Source organism: Paramormyrops kingsleyae, chromosome 1, assembly GCF_048594095.1.
Source record: "Paramormyrops kingsleyae isolate MSU_618 chromosome 1, PKINGS_0.4, whole genome shotgun sequence".
Classification (NCBI taxonomy): domain Eukaryota; kingdom Metazoa; phylum Chordata; class Actinopteri; order Osteoglossiformes; family Mormyridae; genus Paramormyrops; species Paramormyrops kingsleyae.
This window is the reverse complement of record NC_132797.1, coordinates 13,845,685-13,867,978: the sequence shown is the minus strand read 5'-3', so window position 1 is coordinate 13,867,978 and position 22,294 is coordinate 13,845,685. Positions and strand designations below refer to the sequence as shown.

The window sequence follows — 22,294 nt, the reverse complement described above, 5'->3', positions numbered from 1 at the left end:
GCCCTCAGAGACACTGTGCCAACAAGACAGAGACGCGAGACGCAAAGGCACCTTAAGTGAGACTGAAACAGCAGCCTGATTAGAGGCCTTTGTGCAGGACTGCTCTAATTAAGGAGCACAGCCAGGGCAGAGGAGCGGTCAAAGCGCCCACTCAGGCCCACAGCTGCAGACAGCAGCACAGCCAGGCGTCAGCACATTTCAAAGCAGATAAATGTCCTGAATAGGTAACGGGAATGAGAGACTCCCACCTATTCAGCCACTCTAATTCCACTCTCTCGGGCTGGTTTAAAATGGATCGGCAGTCCGACAAAGGGCACAATGTCCGCTTTCGACCGGCTCCACGCAGAATACCCCCCCCCCATCTGTTCAGCTGGGGTTATCATCAAGCCAAAAGACAGGGCAGAGCCCCTTTGGGCACTGGGAGGGAGACGGCTCTCCTTTAACTAAACCCATTTCAGGCTGCATTACAGGGCGCCGAAGTTACCTAATTAAAGAATGAAGCCTCGAAGCAGCACAGCCAAACAACAGGCTCCGGAACCCAAGGCCACCATGCCATGGATAAAGGAGCCGTCTCAGGCCACGGACCCCCGGCTTTGCTGGGCACGCCTCACATGCCCAAGCTGTGGTACCCAGAGGGACATCGCGTCTCATAGCGGAATTACAACGCAGGGTGCCGGGTGGCCCTGACAAGCATCCCAATTTTCTGGTAGAACAACTAGTGCCGAGCGTGGAAGCCTAGCGACGAGCGTGGAGGAGCCCTTTATCCGGCGAGATACGTGGCCAACATACCCAAGGACGGCGGATGAGACCGGAAAAGCTGTGGGGCTAATCTGCTGCTCCAATTATTTCAGCTCTACCCATGTTTGGGTTATTTAATTGGACAGAACAGCTCGTGTTTTAAAAAGAAAAACAAAAACAAAAAAAAAAGGCAAGCACACAAACTAAAAACAGAAACAAAAGGGAAGATGATTGTGGGAAAAAGAACAAAACTTTACCCAAAGGAAAAACACTTTAGCACGAATCACACAGGACCCCCTTCAGGGTGCGAGCCGCAGGGGGTGGATCAAGCTGACCAGGCCCAAACAAAGCAGGCAAGCAAAAGAAGCGGACAGGAGCCCAAGGCCCGAGAGGCGAGCCAGCCTGTCGCTTTGGCCATGCTGCCGTCTCCCCCCCCCTCGTACCTGGGGCTCCGTGCGACTGCTGCCATCCTCTGAATCGGACTGCTGCTCCAGGTCATTCTCGTCGCTCTGAAACATGGGGGGGAGCCGTGAGGTTCAGCCACGATCCAGCTGGCCTCAGACGCTGATTACGAGTGGCCTTGCACATGTTCACTGCTTTGAGTGGCTTCGTCGCCTGTCGAAATCCCCCAACCCTTAGACGCCCTCCCACCACAAACCCAACGCCTGTCCATAGAGAGGGTGCAGTACAGCTCCATTCAATGAGAGCGGGACCCTGCAAACTGCTAGCGGGCTGTCGTCATGCCAACCACATACAGGTATAGTGGCACGAAATAATGTTCCCCCCCAAGAACACGGCATGACATACAGACAGCAAATGACAACTTACAGTGCAAAAAAAAACTAAACGGGGGGCAGGACAAAAAGGTTTGTTTCAGAACGGCAATTCCAATTATTGTTCCAAGTTTAATTATTGCTCCTTTTCTAGATTACTCAGTATGTTATAAAACAAGATGCAAAGTGTATCACTACAGCTTTTGCATAAGCTCTGTATGCACTCTCCAAGCCACTCACTATCACTTTCATCTTTGCTGTTGTACTCAGGCATAGACAATGTAGCGTGTTAGTGAGAAATTTAACAAAAATAAGTGAGAATGAGAAAAGTGAACATGAAATCATTCTACCATTGTTTGGAAAGATTTTGGATTCCATAGAGATGACATTGAACCAAAGCAAGTGATCTGTGGTCACAACTCGTGGCAACACCATGAACTAACTTGACAGGCCCTATTGCTAGATAAAAAAATAATTGTATTTGGTTATTGTTTTTTGGTGAATTCTCAACTTCTTTTTTGCTTTATAACTGCAAACATTTCAAATGGCGTAACATGAAATGCATCAGGTAGTCAGTTTAATAATTACTGATTCTGATTGGCTGGAGGCATCACACCTGACTGACAGGTAAAGGAAGGAACACCAGAAGTGCCTGGACCTTGAAGGCCACGATTTGAATAGCCCTGCTCTTTGCACGGGGCATAGTGCTTACATCCTGGGCACTGAAGGACATTCCCGTGGAGCGCCTCTTCTCCCGCGGCCGCCGCCGCTCCCGTATGGACCTCGGCTGGGACTTGTCCTCTGCCTCCTTCTCCTCATCCTTCCTGTCACCCTCTGTTAAGCAGGACACAGGCAAATAGTTACAAGCGTGCGGGGTGGTGTGGACTCTGGCTCACGGTGGGCGGGGCTCGTGCAAACTCCAGCCTCACCCGTGCCTGACAACTACGAGGATTAATCAGCTAATAATGATTCTCACAAGTGTGACGGCGTCATGACCTGTACATCACTCACACACCACATGTGAATCACCTTAGAAAAGTAAATCAACACCACTACATTTTATCTCGTATCTTCCCTCCTCCCAACTCTGACATCCATTCCAGCTGCCAGCACTGATTTGCCAAATTACTTGAAACTCAAGAAAGCAACAGTAATACAGTCCAATGAAAACCTCGGGGTCCACAGGAGGATAATCCATTTCCGTATTTGGTAAACTGACCTTTGGCGCCCTCTCTGGTGGAACGGCTGTAGGGCGAGGTGATGCCACTTAGGCTGTTGGGCCGACTGAGGGAGGATGTGGAGAGCGCGGTGGTGCTGGAGGTGGTGCTGGAGGTGGCGGAGGGTCTGTAGCGCTGAAATGACAGGAGAACGTGGACTTCTGAGAAGGACACATCATGTGCCCTGTTTTACAGGGAAGTCAATATCAGCAAGGCTATGAACTCCCTGAAGCACTGGGTACTGACCTCCTCCAAGCTGCGGTACCTCCACCGGTAGTCGTCCTCTTTGGTTTCGGGCTCCTTCTTCTCCTCCTGCTTCTCCTTGTCCTGCTTCTCCTCCTTGTCGTCCTCACGGGTCCGCGTGGGCCGACTCCGGCCGATGGTCTTCTCGGCCTCCTGGAGGTCGGTCAGTGTCACACCCTGCAGAGTCGGCGGTCACAGCTTGAGTGAGTCAGCCTGCGGGACCCTCTCAAAAAACCTGCGCTGGGCAGAGTGCTGAGGCGGGACGGTGGTTTTTTAACAGTGTTCTGGTGAAGCAGTGCCATCTTCAGGAAGAACCTGGCATTTCCTGAACACGCAGCAGCACTGTAAACCATGCCAACTGTCAATCCCACACACATCTTTAATTACAGTCACGCATCACTTAATGATGGGGATTTGTTTTTCAGAAAAGCGTCATTAGGTGATTCTCTCATCATCTGAACATCACGGAGTGTACTTTCACAAACCTAGACGGTACAGGATACTGCACACCTAGACTCTATAGTTTAAATAACGATAAGTTCGGTATGGTAAAAACATAAACCAGTAGCTGATCATCATCATCATTATGAAGTATTACATACTGTTCATAACTATGTGCTACACTTTTATACCACTGGGGGGCGTAGCAGGGTCGTTTACACCAGAATCACCACAAACACGTCAGTAATGCTACAACGGCTTCGTCGCCACTATAGACGACTCAAATTTATCTGCATTATAATCTTATGGGATCAGCATCATATATGCGGTCTGTCTTTGAACGAAACATCACTATGCAACTGGATTAAATTAAGTAATACTATCAATTGAAATGATTTTGCGTTTTGCATTAACATGGTCATCTTAAGGATGCTAAAACATAATGCAAGACACTGGTTTCAGGTGCGTATTTTCCAGCTGATTTTCCTGCAAGCTCTGCCATGTCTCTGTCCTTGGTGACGAGCGCGATAGCATCTCCTCAGCTTACTGCGTCCTGCTCCCTGTGAGCAGACCTTACGGCATGTTTCGGAGAGGGAGGAGAGCAGGAGGTGTGCTTGCCTGGGTCGATCTCCTCGACTGCCTCGCCTGTCTGGAGCGTGCTCGTCTCTGAGACTCTGACTCCTCATCCCGGACGGGGGTGAGGTATGACCTGTCCAGAAAGACACCCCCGGGGGTCAAAACATGAATGGATTTAACCCCCCCCTTCCAATCCCCTTTAACTGCTGGCAGGATGGAAGGGAGGCAATTTAGAGACACATTGACACAGGTTCCAGAGCCCCCACCTTACCACCGTACCAGAACTCCTTATATGGGCATGTCCGAGGAGATGGCCCAAGATGCTCTGAACAGGTGATTTGTCAACGGCGGCAGGAGGTTCTGTTATCTCCCGCGCACGAGTCCGGAACCGTTCCAACACACCAGCCCGAGCAGCACACACAAATGGACACTCGTGCAAACAGACCCTTTTGTAATACAGGCAGCTCTGCTCCCAGCCCAGAACAAATGCGTTTTTAATGCAGGGCGTTTCACGTGCTCACTTTGCGTTGTTTATATGTCGGCGTTACGCACAGATTCACAGCCTGACTGACGTTACAACCATCCGCCCTTTAAGTCAGATCAGAAAATCTTGCGAACACATATAAACTTTGGTATTCCCCAGTGACCCACCATGAGTTCCTTTAAATCAATCTTGATGGTTTTTTTGTATGAGCTGATGCCACCTGTTCACTCCTCTGTGTATTACAGCTGATATGCACCACATAGCATTTCATTTTAAATTGAATTATAAAGAACGGAGTAAACATCTCCTGTTTGATACGGGTGACCTTTGCTGCTGGTGAAATGTGGGCCCAGTTATCAGAAAATGTTAACTCCACCTACTTGTGCTACACTAAATGTCACGGTGCGAAAACACTGGCATGCAGTTAATCAGGCCTATATAAAACTGTTTAAAGCAGGCCGGAGCAGGGCCGAGCTAAGCGAGAGGAAGAGGAGGAGGAGGAGGAGGAGGAGGTGGTGTTGGTGTGACAGACCTGCGTCTCTCCTTGCTGTCGGAGGACGTGATAGTGCCGGTGGTGGAGGAGGTCCCCGAGGTGACCGATGCTGTGTGCACAATGGTGGGGATGACTGCCGCAGACTCCTTTTCCGGCTCCTTCTCCTTATTTATACCCTCTTCTGACCAGAACCTGAGGTGGACATGTACAGGTAAAGGGGCCGCCCCAAAGCAGCCGCCACCATGCGTCTCGCCCGGGATCCCCCAGGCCAACCTGCTGGAGGAGCCGGAGCGGGAGCCCAAGCCGGACACCAGGCTCCGGGGCGACGTGACGGAGGAGGTGGTGGCTGGCGAGGTGATGCCGGAGCTCACGCCGTCGTCCTGCCTCCTTCCGAAGGAGCTGCTGGGGTAACGAAAGAGGGCCAGTCGGCAAGGGAAGAGGGGAGGGAGAGGAGCACGCTCACCCGAACCCCCCAGAGAACGGCCTAATTACCGGCGACTATTCACAGTCTTTAAATTAAGCACTCGCATACATTCAATATTCTCACTGCAATATAAACACCTGCTATCAGGGAAAAAAAAACTCATTAATAGGGGAGCTGGTACATGTGGCATTTGGAGATTTTAATTTGCTAAAAGTCATTTAACCAAGTACAGCACTGAAAATGCCAAGCAGACCCGTATCGATAGGAACAGGACACTGAAAGCAGAGCGACACACAAACGCAGTGTCGGGCTGTGCAGAGGGGCCGGTACCTTCTGGGAATGCTGTAAGACTGGTTGAGTGAGGACGTCAGCTGCCAGGGCTTAGAGTTACAGGAGTTAGGGTCCAGGTTGGTGGCGGACGACGACTTTGTGGGGACGTCGCGCACGCTGCTAGAGCGGGTCACGGTCAGCGTGTGGGACAGGCTGGTACAAGCGCATGCATGGATAAAAGCGACATTAGCACACTCAGGAACACACAAAGCCAACTATAGCTGGCCTGCAGACGGTCATGCCCGGCCACCAGGGGTCACTAGGGAGCCCGCTGTCCTGCACGGCACAGTAGAAATGAGGCGACAAACGGTCATGCAGAACCAGCGGTGGCTGGATGTGTGGCTCAAGAGTACAGCAGCCATCTCAGGGCAAAAGTGTGTGCTATACTACAGTGTACAAACAGCAACTCTGATGAATCCTTCAGATCCGGTAAACTCCAGGAGGAGGTCAGAAATGCAAATTGAAACGAAGAAAACAGTTCATATGAAAGGCATTATAATAGGCCTCTCAGCAGGGTATTGAAGAAGACGGCAATAAAAATAATAATAATACTTTTCCAGTACATACAATAAGCAGACAGGCTGAATGGCTGAGTGCTACATTTTATCTTCTGTGTGGTAAATGGAAGCTGCATGGAGGGGAAAATCGCGGTAAGGCCTCACACCTGCGCTGATAGCTGGGGGTCCTGTTCGGTAAGGTGCTGGTGTCGCTGCTCTTGCCATCGTCGTCCCAGCGCCTCCGGGTGTACGAGCTGCTCCGCACCAGGCTGGCCGGAGAGTCCCTGGAACAGAAAGGCTACGGTCGGCTCCACGCCTGCATATCAGCCTCCAGCTTCCCCCGGCTTACTGACCCCCCACCCCCACTCAGGCTACAGACTGCCGGCAGAACAAAGCAGCTAAAGGCGGATGAATCACTCGTCGCCCGACTACATCAAAAAAATGCAGATTTATTCATTCCAAGACTCGCAGAGCAGTTTTTAAAGTGGCATTAATCTTGTGTGCAAATAAGCACAAAGTCCCATCTTCGGCAACCAGAAATTAAGCAAGTTTCTTTCCACCTTTAAGGACACTAGTGGAAGGAGCCGAGACGTTAAAGCACAACTGCGTGACATGCAGACTTCCACTTAGCGGAGGCATAAATGAACAGCAGGGGGCGACTCGCTCTACCGCATACCCTTAGGAACTGCCCCCTTCCTACCGGTTCTCCTTCTCGTCCATGTCAGTTGTGCTCCTTCGGGACGGGATCGTGGGCATGATGTACGCGAATCGCGTCCCTTTGTCCTTCTCCTGCATGACGAGAATTAAAACAGTGAGATCATTCTGTGTGTCACCCACACACTCACATCACTGCTCGACACACAGTCCACATACCAGAAAACTGAAAGACACTCAGAGAAACAATCATGAACGTACAGCATTCATTCATTCACCCACCCACCCATCTATCCATCCTCCCTCAATTCAGAATCACTTGTTCTATAAAGGGGTCCGGAGCATTTTTCGGGGGGAAAAAAAATCCTGGTCGGAGTTTCCCCATCACAGGGTGCTCAGTCCTTTCACACACTCATTTACACCTGAACCTATAGCAGAGACCCTCAATCTGACCAACCCACACCAGGTCATTCTGATAATCCCAGCACTACTGGCCTGAAGTATGGCAGTAAGCATAAACAGAGACATTGCCCTCTGGGGGCTGTCGTACCTTGTCCTTGTTGTCCAGGGTGGATGAGAGGCGGGGGCTGGAGGCGGAGCGGGTCACCCCCGCCAGATCCTCCTTCCTCTGGGCCTCCCGGGCGGCCGTGATCTCCGACAGCGCCCCATAGCTGTCCGTCTTACGCAGGCCTTGGCGCCACGAGGATGGAGACTCATCTTTGGAGGAGGTTTTCCCGCCTGCAGGTGCAAACTGGCCAGAGGTGGGGGGCGGGGGGGGGTGGGGGGCGAGGTTAACAATGTTGTTGACATCTTGGGGCACACCAATTTAGAAAATGGCCAGATGCAGCAAGGTTAATCGAGATTAAGCAGGGGCAAGGACAGGCATGCTTTTTAATGCCCTTGCATTTCATTTATTATCCGTTATTCACGACGGCTGCTTTGCAAGAAATCCAACCCTGAAAACCAGTCAGCCTCCAAACGACAGACTTTCACCACAGATGCCCTGAGGGGATTAACAATTGGTTAAGGGGAGCGTGGTAGAGGAGCTGGCAGACTGGTTATGTCGTTAGCACTGTCGGACGGTGTGGGATTCTGTGGGGGGGGGGGGACACCAGGGCCTCACCATCGTTTTTTGGGGGCCAAAGGAAATGGCAGTTTTGCGCAAACCCCGGCGCCATAATGCTGGATCGCACGGCTCCGCCCCGGGCGCGAGAGGAGGAGGAGGAGGAGGAGGAAGGTTAAAGCTGGACTAAAGCCAATCAAGACAAAAGCAGGGGTGAGGTGGAGTCAGATTCTCAGAGAGCAGCAGCTGACAGGACAGACTGCTCTTCAGACATGGAGATACAGGAGAATTGTGGCAGAAAAGAACAGAGAGAGAGAGACAGACAGAGGGGACAGTGCAGGACAGAGCTTCAGATACCGCACTTTAAAAGACCAGAGGCCCTGCCTGTGTGCCTGTGTGCCTGCGTCAGTAGGGTATAGGTGTGCACTCTTATTTACTGATAACTCAATGCAACCTCTTATATACAGCTTAGTTATCAAGGTCCTCCTACAAGGGCAGACACTCCCACAGATACAGGTGAAGCCAGCATGCGGGCATTTCTTAAAGGTTTTTTTCTCCCCCTTTTTCAAGTATCATTCTGTATAAAAGATATAGTAGTACACCACAGCACATTTATGTCTGGCATTCTGGGGCGACTCTTGTGAAAAGCACAACACTGCATAAAAATAAATTGAACTGATTTAAAAAGTTCAAGAGGGGAAATATTACTTTTTGCAAATCTAGCTTTTTGGGACAACTGAACCCCAGATCACATACCTTGAATGAGAGAAGTCCCAGTGGAAGGGCATTAAATAAAACACTATCCTTCTGCACAGTACCACCGCATGGGATGGCCCAACACCCATATACAGGTAATGAACAATTAAACGTAAGTTCATTATCAGTAATCGGTCCTGTGATAGGCCTGCGAAAGTCACGCCACCCTGCCATTCACAGCTGGCACGGCGGTGCTGGCGGGAGGCCCTGTGGCCCGGCTGCAGAGCCCGGTTTATCCTGCAGAGAGCAGCAGCGGTGCAGATGTGGGCCCAATCACACACTGCTAAGTACTTGTGGCTAACTCAACACCCTCCCCCCACCCTGGGCTGGGGGACGCAGCCTGTGCAGCAGAAACCTGCACGATGCTGCATGCCACAGGTTCCCCCTGCTTAAACTCAGGGCTCAGTTAAAGCACATCTACCTCATGTACAACATTATTCTACCGAAGCAAAATACTGCTTTTCCCCTAGAAATACACACATCCTGACTAGCTGACTGCTGTAAATGCGATGCATGATTGCGGAATTATATTCGCAACCAGTTCTTAAGCCTGAGTGAACACGTGAAGTTCATCCCAACACAGTATGACTCTAAAACGTTCGCATTCACGTGAACGACCAGCCAGTGTGCATCCAGACCACGTCTCAGGCTGGTAAATACAAGGCCATAAAAAGGCCACAGAAAGCACAGGTGCGGTGGTTGCATGACTGGCGCCTGGCCGTACCTTCTTGATGGGGGAGGTAGGAGTCACGGGCTGGGCGGGGCTGGTCGGGGAGGTCACCATCACGCTGGCTGGCACGGAGCTGTTGGCAGTGCTGGTGGGGGCAGGGGTTTTGCTCTTGTCTGGGGGACGCAAGCATCAGACAGTGGAAAGGTTAGCTGAGGCTCACGGAGAGAACCTGACAGTTACACTTTAACAGAGGAGCAGCAGCAGACAACGGCATGTACCAGCTTCGGTCTCAGACTCGGAGTCTTCCTCCTCCTCCTCCTCACTGGAGCAGCTGGACTCGTCTTTCTTGACCTCCTCTTCCTCGTCCATCTTCTCCGACTCCAGGGGCTCTAGCACCAAATTTTTGCTGGGAGGACTGGTCAGAGCAGGGCTGATTATGTGACTGCAGCATAAGCCAATACCTTAGAAAATACAGCTTCAGAAGCTTCGTGTGACATGAGCTGTTAATGTTATATAAGGAAATGTCTACAAGCGAGGTCACCACAGATCAGCCCCGTGTCCCAAGGTCAGCCCGCTTACTTAAGTGGCTTTGGCTGCGTGTTGTCCACTTTATTGGTCGTCTCGTCAATTAGGCGTGACTTCTTGTCCTGCTTTTCGCTCGAAAGCTAAAGTAGACAAATAGGCAGATGGAGTTAATTGCAGGGAAGACAAATGCAGACAGACAAACTCAACCTGACATGGGGAATGCAACACCTCAGGATGCGTCTCACCCGAAACTGGCGGGTTTGGTGATCTATCTCCAAGCTACAACTGACCCAGGTAGACCAGCTTACCAGGCTCTGCTTCTTCTGTAGTTCTTCTAGGTGACCGAGGACATCTTCGTCTGCTACATCAAAGGCTGTCTGGCCCTGAAACAAAGCAGGTCACAGTGACGTTAGGTACAGTGCAGCATGTGATCAGATGCATGGATAGACAGATTATGATGTTGTGGATCTTCACAGTAAGATCTCAGAGAGGGCAGCAGGTGGGAAGGCTCACCACTTTGTTTACAGTGTCCATGTCACACAGGCTCTCCACCAGAATCCGACACGCTTCCTCCTTCGCCCAGTGGGCAGCAGCGTGGAGCGGAGTCCAACCGTCAAAATCCTTAATATTTACATCATAACCTGCCTGGATTAAAAGCCTGCGGGAGCAGGGTGGGGGGGGAGACCATGTGGTAATTAGGCAATGTGACTAAGCTGGAATGTGGCTACAGAAGCCTGAATACTATGCAGGGGTTGACCGCAGTATCGGTGCCAACCTGCCCCCTGGGTCCACATTGTGAAGGACCAAGGCCAGGTACAGACCCAAGCGGAAGACCGGCACCGGCCCACGGCAGATGGCACATGGGCAGGAGGGGCAGAGTGTCGCAGTGGAGGACTCACTTTAAAACCTCGGCGTAGCCCTTGGCTGCCGCCACATGCATGGCCGTGCCGCCGGACTTGGTGTGCCGCATGTCGGCGATCTGACCGCTGTTCAGCCACTGGCGCGCGTCCCGCAGCATGACTCGCTCCTCCTCCTTCCGCGCCGCCTCGATGTCCACCCCTGCGGGGGAAGGGGGCACAGGTAAACACTCACAGGCTCCCAAGGATGTGGGGGAAAACCAGATTAACCAGACAAGTAGTGAGGGAGATGACAGGCTGGCATGCACACAACACACAAGCCTGTCAGATTATGTGGAGAGACACAAATGACAGACAAATTCCAAAGCAGTTTCATTTGAAACAAAATGGCAATTACCACCATAAAGCAGGTGACAGAGAGAACTGTCCCATGGCGAGAATCACCCAGGGTAGGAGGCAGCTGGCAATCAGAGCAGAGAGCCTGAAGAAAAGGCCATCACTGCAAATGGACAGTCTCTTTTTGAAATGTATGACAGCCTAAAAACATACTTCACAGCTTTAACAGAGCCATCGGACAATGATTCCAGCTACCATAGAGTCTAAAAAGATAAACATGTGACTAAAAGCCTTGGGACGCAGAAAACACAAAAGCCTCTTATTAAACGGGTGAGATCACCCAGTGGATTCCCGGAGGACTCGCCGCACACTTCCATCAGACGTGGACCTCCTCGCTTACGGGAAACCGTTACACCAAGAGCCCGGGACAAACTCACAAGAGCAGGTTACCTGCGGGGCAGGAACAGAAAGCAGAAAACCGGGAAATACCCACCTCCCCACTGACAGCTCTCAAACTGATCATTAACATGCTCAGCTATATATAAAAAACCAAACACTTTATACAGAATGGGGTTCCCCTTTAAGACTAACCTAACGGGACCCCGCTGGGGGGCTGCACAGCAAGCTCCATGTAAACAGTAACCGGTATAATGTTTCTTCTATTTTTTTTTTTTTAAACATTGCTTTCAAAATGAGAACACATTTGTTCCCATTATACTACAAATACACATATTTGTTTTTAAACAGATCAAAGTTACAACTTTAACCAGGACTAAAAGGGGGGTGAAAAAGTAATGAAAAAAGCAGTTTCATATCACGCAAGGCAAAGCTAAGATCTGAGGGAATAATAATAATCAGGGACTTTCAGGTCGACCTGCCGCACGCCACGGCAAACGCAGAAGCCAGGCCCAAATCTGCCGCTTTCACGGCCGCGGATATCCACTGCTGACGTGCGCAGAACATGAAAGCCTGGGGCGAACGGCGTCGCTAAAATAAATCGTAAAAACAGTGGACAGCCAAGCTCAAGCTCGCTGGAAGAATAGCTCCCCTGTGACTGGGGCCCTGTTTGCTCACTATAACCATAATATTTGTACTGATGGACTTCCGCAGCTGATGGCACCGTTCTGCGACAGAACAACTCCAGGAAGGGCTCGGCTTGCCAGACAGCGCTGGGAGCGGGCCTCTCAGAGCCTCCGTGAAGCGGCACGCTCGGACCGGGCCTTCACAAGTCCTTTCTGCACGCTCCCCCCGGGAGGCACAGACATTAAGGGTCCTGCGCTTTAAGTGTGGGAGGATGAAAAGGCTGCTATTTCCCCTGCACTTGTTAAAACACATAAAGCTCTCCACACAACAGCCGAGCTTCCGATATAAAACACACACTACGCCTACTTGGCCAGGCCAACTAATCAGGAAAAAAATATATTTTATAATCACACTTTTTAAGCCATGACAGCCATCATGTTTTTTAACAATAGACCATGACGTAATGGCTACTAGCAGTGAATCTTCCAAGTGCACGTTCTTTGTAGATCTGCTCTCCGCTTAGAAATACAGCCCAAAATGTTCAGACAGATGCAGTGTGGGTGGAGTGGCCACATGCAGCAGGGCCTCCTGGGCTCTTCCGTTGAGGTCCTTCTTGTTGGGATTCCTAGCGTCCCTCTGAAGGACACTGCAGCCCCACACACACACAGCACGACTTACTAGGGCTGCAACCAAAGGTCTATGATGCAAAGATAAAAACATGCAGCAAGGAAAAAGGAAACTTATCTTTATCAGGGAGATTAGCAAACACTGACTGGAAGGAAGAGGCACCACAGATACAAACCAGCCCAAGTACAGTTCAACTGACAATACCTACACCTGCAAGATAACGGTAGGAATAGACAATTCACACCCACAAAGTGTCAGTGACTGTGGAAAGGCCCAGCAAATGCATGCCTTCTATGCATCTCTGTGTTTTGAACAGTAGTCTTTAGAAGGAACCTTAAACAAAACAAAAGGAGATTTTTTAAAGAAATAATCATCTCTGCATTTTTTATGAAAGTCTATTCCTGTTCTCATCCAAAGTTTGCAGAGCAATACTGAACACACTCGTACATGAAGCACAAAGTTAAACTCGGTCGCTCATACGTCTCATCCTCCTCTCGGTGAGTACGCAAACGTCCAATGAGGTTTGTGGTGTTGAATACTTCAGCAGAACATCCTCCAAGAGCAACAACTTCTGCGCCTAAGTTGCACACAAGTCTTTCATCTTTAACAGATATCTGGTAAAACTGCCAGACCGGAAGCAAACCAATGGCCACTTCTGTGTTTGAAACTTAATGCACATATGTTAAGTAATCAACACATATATTCTACATCATCTGCAAAGTCAGTATTTGAGATTGGTTGCCTTTTAATTTGACCAACTTAGTAATTAAGACTGAAAATCAGCCTATTTAAACCAGCTGCAGATTGATTGTAATATGTCTACCTTCCATTTTAAAATTCCACACTTTTCAAGACCGCAGAGGGGGTGGAAGCGGTAAAAATTTGGTACTGTCAAGACAAGCAGGTAAAAGCCTGTATTTCCTCAATATGAGAACTGGAAATTGCAAAATAATCTATATCAATATTTCATGATGGAGATCTGCTCTCCATAGAGCAGGGGCACACTCCACAAAGAACCCCCCCAGTCCATCATTTGGGATGCACATCCCGGTGCTAACAACCAGCTCACTTTGGTGACTAAATTCAGATGTTTTCTTTTGGAAAAACACAGAAGGCCAATTTGTTGCAATAGTCTGGAAACACCGAAATATTTCCATACCTTCTTTCCTTCTTCCAAACTCATCCAGACTTGGAAAATGCCAAAAAAATAATCCACACTTTTCCATGCTGCGTAGTGATCCTGTAAGGAGCAGCATAGAGGAGATGCTTTCTCAGCACCCAGAACCCACAGGCTGGTCTGAAAATGACCCGTAATGCCAACAAACCTTAGTGGAGGACAATTAGGACAGAGTGTTACTTCTGAAACCACTTAAGCTAAGCAAGGGAAAAGCCATTTCTCTGTCTTTTTACACAATCACTATAAACAAAAAAAGATCACACTTCACAAAGTTACTGAAGCATCAGCTGAGTTGTGTGTAATTACCAGGTCAAAGACTAGCACACGCGTTCATTCACATTCCGTGTGCCAACCTTACAGCACAAGTTCTGTCTCCAAAACCCGTCCTACACAGCATAAAGCTAGAGACGATTATAGCACACTGACAGCACAGGCTACACGCTTCACGGCACATCAGTCAAGGCCTGCAAATGAAGTCTGACAGCAGTCGTTATTGGGATACCCGGTAATCCTGGGTGCCGACTTGGCTGCGGCGTACCATAAAGCATGTTTATAGATGCAGACCATCGACACTGTCCGACTGGACGATTACGCCACATCTTCCTGGGGGGTCAGATGGGGCAGCCCAAAAAAAAAAAGGTAGTCTGACAGCTCAGACAAAAAAAAAAAAAATACAGAAAACGAATGTGCACATTCAGACAGCAGGTCTGCTCCATCAGAAGCACATATACTGAAAGGGTGAGGGCAAACCAGAGGGCAGAGAAACTCAAGCTGGCTACAGTACTGCAACCTTCAAGCCTGGGGGGGAGGGGGCGTGCTGGAACTGGTTCTCCCCCAGACCCGGACAGGCATACGTCATCCGCACAGAGAGCGCCAGCCCTTTCATCTACGTGTATTAGTGTCACAAAAGGCTCAGAATGTGTCTAAACACCAAAGCATTTTGTGCTATTAGTTATTCTACCACTTTAAAACCCCCATGTCAACATCTGACATACAGAGCTGTGCCGTTTATCATCAGCTGGCTTCCGCATTGCTGATGCAAGAGGAAGCCATCTCTACGCTCTGGCTTTCTGCCAGGACACACTGCTCAACATGTGGGGGGGGGGGGGGGGGGATGCTATACCTTGCCGGTTGATTTCATTCTGCAGCAGCTCCTCCATGGCCTCCTCCTCCGCGATGTCCAATGGTGTCTCTCCTTCACTGTTGACCACGCCCACATTGGCTCCATGGCTAATGAGGTACCTGAAGGGGTGGAGATAGTTTAGTGAATCCACGCGTCAACAAGAGCTTCAAGTGCCTTTACCAACCTGCCAAACACGTTCAGGAAATTAAGTCACATCTATTAAATGTCAGCTATTATGTTGGAAACATTGTCTTTTAACGACGTCCCTAAAAGAAAGGCATTTCAGAAATCACTGCCATTGTCATCTCCTATGATAGTTAAGTGTAAGCAAATTAGAAAAACAAATTCCTAGATACCTAATATGTGCTTAACGCGACCCTTAAATTACCAGCATATTCATCAAGGAAAAAATGGCCCCTTTACAGCTCCTTCACAGGGGCCTGATTTATCAAAGCTGAATATGCACAAAAAGACACCAGAAATGTTCAAAGCACATTTTTACAACAAACCCCAGATCTAACAAACAAAACTTGGTGGGGTAAAAATGCATGTATTTACAGAAATTCGAGAGGTGGTGTATGCAGTTTTTTGGACAAATTGAGATTCCCACTTCAAAGCAGGGAGCTGCCAGTAAACCCGTAAAATGTCCGCGTGCGTGCCGACAATTTATACCATCAACCTGCACCTTCACGTTTACGTGCGTGTCGCTTGCATTTTTATTTGATTAGTGTTCATTCAACCTGCTTCTTTGCATCGTTGATTCTGTAATTTACTCCCATACAGCTTAATTCAAATCAAAAGTTTATTTATCAAATGCACAATAGCACAGCATACAGCAGAGGATGGAGACAATGAAATCAGTGCTAATTAAGCTATTTTTATCAAAAGACATTTCATTTATTAATGTACAAGTAATCTGTCATGCTATCATGACATTGTCAAACGTAGTAGCTCAGTGATTTGGGTCAACACATGGTTAGTTCATTTGAGTTTCAAGTACCACATCAGTATTTCCTGATTGCTCTGGCGCAGCAGTATAACTGCACATCCCCTATTACAGATGCCATATAAGGTAGAAGATGCGGGTTTGCCCCCAATAAACACAGCCACATTGGCCATGTGCAAATTGTTGCTCTCTCTCTATTGTCAGATTTGAACACTATTTGGGGGGTGTTTTGACAGAACTTATGTGCTTCCATTGAACACAGTTTACATTTAAATTCATTATCATCACAAAGTACAAGTATGCAGACAACAATATGCAGTTTGACATCTAATCCAAAAGTGCAAAAAGTGCTAGAAACAACTGTGCAAAAATTATATATACAAAATTGGACACACATATACATATACAGTGGTACCTCGGTTCTCGAACTTAATCCGTTCCGGACTCCGGATCGAATCCTAAAAGAGTTCTGATCGAATTTTTCCCATAAGAAATAATGGAAAACCAATTAATTGGTTCCCAGCCCCCCAAAATCACACCTAAATGTGTGTGTTGTTTTTTATTAAACATTTAAACACAAAATGAACAAAGATAAAACAAGAGCAGCATTGTTTTCTTAATGGCTTCCAAAACGATAAAAATCTTATCCCAACATTACCCCTGTCCTGCCCCGATCGTCCGCTCCTTCCGTGTGCCACGCCCCCTCGTTAACCTCGTGTGGGATCCCCATGTGATCAGCTGTTTCTGGTTGTTGTCATTAGTCCTGGATATAAAGTCCGCGTTTCAGTTTGTTTCCCCAGTCCGGTCATTGGGTGCGTTCGACTTGCTTACAGCGCTGGCTTAAGGCAACGCATTCTGATCCTGACGCATTGCATTACGGTTAGATGCATTGCGACCTCTCACCCGGCTGCACAAACTGGAACCGCCTCCGTGACGACACACCTTTGCCCTTATTGGCTGAAGAGTTTAGTTACACGCATGATGTTTGTATCCCAGGCAGTTCCGATGCGTAATCTGCTATTTCTCCCAAATATCACGTAAAGCAGTGAGAACTGGTTTTCAGTTAATTTACCTGGTAAAATAAAGTTTAAATAAATGACATAAATGCTCTAATAGTACACGGAAGTTAGTGGTTTATTTGTTGTTAGTTACCGTAATGTTGCGCTGCTTTATTTGGTTAATCGTCCAGTCTGTGAAGAAGGCATTCAAGTAAGAATTGCATTGTAGTATGACTCATTTCCTGCCGCGTACAATTTATATTAGGTCAGCGTTCACGGTTCGACTTCTGATATTCAGATCGAGTTCTAGGTCAAACTGGTTTGTTCGACTTTCAAGAAATTCGAGTTCTAGTTCGAGAACCGAGGTACCACTGTATATGCAAGTTGTTTTTGTGCACATACATTTTTTAGATAATGATATTTACACAAAGTTAGAGGCCCCAGGTAACAAACGCATGAGTTCTCCAATGTGCATTGAAATGCAAATTTTGGTGGAGGTAGGGAGAGGCTTGGTGTTAAACAGAAAGAGGACCAATTTGCAAGGACATACACCAGAGCATGATGGGTAAGGTCAGAGGTCAGGAATACTGTTGGTAAACAAAGCCACACAGGCGGTGTAGTGCAAATGAGGTGCAAGATACGAGCACAGATGCATGAGTAACAGCACTGACCTGCCTCAAGATGGACCATGACTGTCCCTGAATGAAAAGGAGATGTGGTGCAGAGCTGGAGTGAAATGCCAAAGGTACAGTGAGGCCCCTTCTACCACAGGGCAACCTGCTAGAATCAGGTCTTTTGTCTCAAATCTGTCACGTCCACATGGTGCAACTTTCATTCCCCAGCTCCACTTCAGTTTGCATTGTGCAAAGCCGGTTGCTCACACTATATTTACGTTAAGGTCTGTGGCTGACGACTGTGCTAGAACAGAAGCTGATGTGGTAACCCAGATGACCGCAGCAGTCAAACCAAGACCTCTGTTGCCATCCAGATGTTTAAAGGGGCCAAGCATTCAAAAATGAACCGTGGAATTTGCCCATGACTAATGGAATCTAAACACATTACGTAACCACTTTCATTACATTAAAATAAATAAAAAATAAAGTTGTCTTACAGAGCACATTAAAAGCTTTAATGAAAACCAGGACCACACAACGACCTTGAGTATTTGTCAGCTAAACTAACATGCTTTGGAGTGCTGTTCTGGGACGGCAAAGCTAGCATGGTCAATCAGGATTTCATAACCACACTAATCTCGCACCAAGCAGTCAGATAGTGATGATGCAACTGCTGGTAATGAGCAGGTCCCAGTGGCGTTTCACCTCGGGCCTGTGCCCGCCCTCCCCCAAACAGAAGTCTAGATTAACAGGACGTAAAACAAAATGCGATTTCATGATGGAAAACAGGTCACATCCCACTTTGCTAACTGGAGCAATGAGAGCAGGTGAACTTGTTCAGAGTTCGTTCCTGACTTAAACGTCACTGGAGACAATCTCTCATGTATACCCTGTCCTATAAATACCATTTTCTTCCTGCCTCAAAAGGTTAAGCAAAGAACGTTGAAAGGACATAACTCGATATCAAAGCGCCAGTTCCAGTTGCAAAAACATTGCCATCTTGGGATACATGAAACCTGATATCAGGGTCAGCATCACAGACCATTGTCCAATCGCAGTCATCTTAGGGTCCCGTGCGACTGGACAATGGCCTGTGATGTGGACCTTTATGTACTGCAAAGAACCAACCTATGAAGGAGGTTGGGATTGTAGCTTAGGCCCCAGAATGTCTCTTGAAGGGATGAGAGTGACTAGTGACAAAGTGAGGCTACAAAACCAACCTGGGGCTGCTATTGGCATCGAAAACTCACCCTAGGAAGTGGTTGAATATGGAGGAATCAGGTTGCATTTCTTTGTTTCTACATACCATGGTAAAGGGTGTAGACTGCAAGGTGCTGACACAGTTCACAAAAAAGGGCCAGTCTACTTCCAATGATTCATTGCTGAATACTAATCCATCTCAAAGCATACATACTGCAAACAGAGCAATAACAAGACTGTTTAAATGAAGATTTATAAGTACCTAAATGAAGTCATAAATCCCCATGGGCTAACTATACTGAAAGCATTGGGTTTAATGAAGTACACAGCCCTGCCAGCTATGGAGGTATTGAATATTAAGACATTTCGTCAGCAAACACCACTTAATTTTAGACTAAACTCCACATTTAGCACAAGCTTCATAACTGGGTATGTTTCAGTATCGAAAAAAGTACAGGTTTAGCTTTTGGCTTTATCCACAATACTGCTCAGGTGGAAGAGTGAATCCCCCAGCCTAGAATATGGTGTCCTTCACAACACGTCACCCCACCAAAGACCCATGCATCCCCCCCCCTCGCCCCCAACGGAACACCTACTCGTGGAGGCGTGTCACTCAGCCATTTGTGGAACAAAGCCATAACATGGAAAAGAGCGAATAAATGAAGGCTGTATTATGTGGTGGGGATCAACACAAAGAGCCTCCCTATTATGTAACAGAAGATCCAAGCTTTGACACACACGGTTTCTTGCTTCTCATCTCTGACAAGGATGATCTCAATATTCTTACTTTCATTACACTTGCAGGATAAACTCTGACATTAACATTTTCATGCAGATCTGCAGATGGGTAAAACAACATTTAATCTTTATTCTCTATGAATATAGAGTTCATTCAATCCACTGAAGCTCAACAGGACTTCAGAGGCAATAAAGAAAAGGCAATTTGCCACCAAGAGAAATGTGACAGCGCATTATAGCATGTGTGCCCAGGCCACATCAAATGTCCTTAGTGCATGCACATTACCCACCTGCCTTTAACCAGCCAATCACATTACAGACAGAAGGGGCTCACCCAAATTAACAAGGAATATAATTATGCAAAGCACTTAAGTTTTCAATCTAAATGCTGGGGTGCAGGTAAAACGTTCTTCATAACCTCAATGAAAGGAGCAGCAAACACATAAGTACCGTTACTTACTTTGCGATGTCCATGTACCCGCAGGAGGCTGCGGCATGCAGTGGGATCCAGCCCTCGTTGTCGGGCTGGTTGATGTTGGCTCCATTTTGCACAAGGAACATCACCATATCCACAGTGTCATCTATGCAGGCCTGTGGAAACGGAGAAGACAGAGCCCTCGGTCAGCCCCCACTGCTCTCAATTAGCTGTCCCTTCTGCCCCTCCCTACCCTCCACAAAAGAACCCGTTTGACCCCCCTCTCGTGCACAGCGATGACAGTGAGCAGATGTTCTGTGGACATCGGCCAGCATTTGAAGGGCACGCCTGGCGTAACAGATCGCTGGAGCTCCTCAGGAGCCTGGAGGACGCTGGCAGAAACACTTTCCAGCTCTGTGGGGTGGGGAGGGGGGGGGACGCTGCCGGGGAATTTCAGATATTAAAATGTGTACAGTTAATAACCTGAAGGTCCATTTTTACAGCAGCTCTTCCCTAAGAATGGATCATTAGATCATTACCATAAAGCACAAGCGAGGGAATGCCAACCTAAACATTCCTTTATGGCAAACCACCTGTAGGTTAACCAGACTCTGATGATTGTCAAACGTACCAGTCATTCTAACCAGTAAAGTTTAAGGTGATAAAATAAACAAGTTAATATGCACAGTAATACATTACTCCTATCAAATGGTGTCAACATTCTGAACTATTCTTCATATACAATTTGCATGTGATTTTCCACAAAGTTTGATCTCTATTCTCCGCAGGCTAACAGGGGTACCAGACTCCGCAGAGTTGCAATTCATTCTATTGTGGATGATGCGATTGCAGCTCCTTCGGGGAGACGCGCCTTTTCCATTAATTCGCCAAAAGCTGAGTCAGCAGCAGTGACCAGACAAGGTGCCAGAAGACAGGTGGCCGTTTCTGGAGGAGCTTGCAAAACACTATGGAAAAGGCTACATAAGGACAGACTAACAAGGAGTTATCTATCCAAACCAAATGTGAGCATCTCTTAGATTTTAATTACATTAAAAAAAACCCACAAAGGTGCCAGACGCCCTCACTGCTATCATAAAATCAGTGTGTCACATTGGCGTCAGAGCAGGAAGAATAGCGCGGTCCCAAGCTAGGCGAACAGGACTATCTGGCTGCAGCCCGTGCCCAAATTTGGGCTGTTTACTGGGCTGTACAGGGCCAGAGTAGAGAACATTCACGTCTCTTATCTGGGCGGGGGGGGGGGGGAGGGGGGTGAAGGGGCTCAAACAGCAGCCAGGTGTGGGCCTGCCTTTTCCACATCTGAAATAGCTGGGGGCGCGGGACCCAGACTGAGCATGCCCCAGACAGCCAGCACCACACAACATCCCTATCGCGAAGAACATCACCACGGATCCTGAACTGTCATATTTCACATAAAATGTCCCAGGTAACTGAAATAGCCTTGGCTCTTCTGTGCCTCCATCTCCCATGAATCAACAGGCCTAACCAAGGGAGCTGGCAGTACAGAAGTGAGCAGGAAAGAGACAACAGACACCGAAGCTTTCTGCGAATATCCTGCAGGGTTTAAGCTGCATACCTGTTCCCAGCAAGCACTGCCTGAAATCCTGTCAGTGTATAAATGGGGGAGGGGTGGCTGACACCTGCCACGGATATGTCAAAGCAGAGGATCATGGCAGGCTACTGTCATTCTAGAGTATGGGTCTGAGCATGGAGGACAGAGTGCTCCTGCTGCAGGGGGAGAATCCAGAGGCAGCTGCCCATAGTCACACGGGTGACAAAGGCCCCACCCTGCAGCAGCATTCAAGGGTGCGCTCATTGGTTTATAGCACAAAGATGACACCTTTCTATTTCTGCACCCTGCGATCGAGATCTTCAAGGAAACACAGTGGAGGGTGGAGAGTGGCTTTCAAAAGGGAAAAGGGCTAAATGAAAACACTTCATAGCCAGCTGAGATCTGAACTCATATGCCGGTCACAGCGGAGCTTGCCAAGAGACTGCAGCATTGCGTTAAACCCAAGGCGTAATCATTTGCATTTTGTGCCACAAATTAGATTTATTAATTTAATAGCTCTGATGTCCTACTAATCGCCTGTGCTTTGGTAGAGCCATTTAACACAGAAGAAATCACGCTTTCACTTCAAGACAGACAAAGCGGTGAGGGGTGACACCCGTAATTCATAGGACTTAGAAACGTACACTGGCAACATGCCGTGACCCCCCCCTCAGGCTTCTTATATGGCACAGCCCGACTTTAATTAGCGCAGATAGCGGCGCCGAAAGCCTGAGGCTGGACATCATTCTCCTCAGAGGCCCGAAGACGTCCTGGCTGGGCTTGGGA

At 48.2% G+C, this 22,294-nt stretch overlaps 1 protein-coding gene across 9 annotated transcripts in view; it reads right to left on the bottom strand.

The window, feature by feature from the left end:
• ppp1r12a (protein phosphatase 1, regulatory subunit 12A) overlaps nt 1-22,294 on the bottom strand; it is a 44,452-nt gene that overhangs the window by 7,874 nt on the left and 14,284 nt on the right. For 4 of the 9 annotated variants that reach the window (XM_072710048.1, XM_072710043.1, XM_072710044.1 and 1 more), the window contains exons 2-19: nt 19,984-20,114; nt 15,028-15,146; nt 10,784-10,943; nt 10,398-10,542; nt 10,193-10,267; nt 9,939-10,024; nt 9,638-9,774; nt 9,414-9,532; nt 7,421-7,621; nt 6,917-7,005; nt 6,384-6,500; nt 5,720-5,872; nt 5,005-5,367; nt 4,031-4,121; nt 2,975-3,148; nt 2,731-2,863; nt 2,224-2,345; nt 1,182-1,247 (exon numbers count right to left, since the gene is read on the bottom strand). In XM_072710048.1, coding sequence (XP_072566149.1) covers nt 1,182-1,247; nt 2,224-2,345; nt 2,731-2,863; nt 2,975-3,148; nt 4,031-4,121; nt 5,005-5,367; nt 5,720-5,872; nt 6,384-6,500; nt 6,917-7,005; nt 7,421-7,621; nt 9,414-9,532; nt 9,638-9,774; nt 9,939-10,024; nt 10,193-10,267; nt 10,398-10,542; nt 10,784-10,943; nt 15,028-15,146; nt 19,984-20,114 — 2,481 coding nt within the window. The remainder of the gene's footprint in view (nt 1-1,181; nt 1,248-2,223; nt 2,346-2,730; nt 2,864-2,974; nt 3,149-4,030; nt 4,122-5,004; nt 5,368-5,719; nt 5,873-6,383; nt 6,501-6,916; nt 7,006-7,420; nt 7,622-9,413; nt 9,533-9,637; nt 9,775-9,938; nt 10,025-10,192; nt 10,268-10,397; nt 10,543-10,783; nt 10,944-15,027; nt 15,147-19,983; nt 20,115-22,294) is intronic. The other 5 variants (XM_023838645.2, XM_023838647.2, XM_023838646.2 and 2 more) reach the window with 4 other exon arrangements.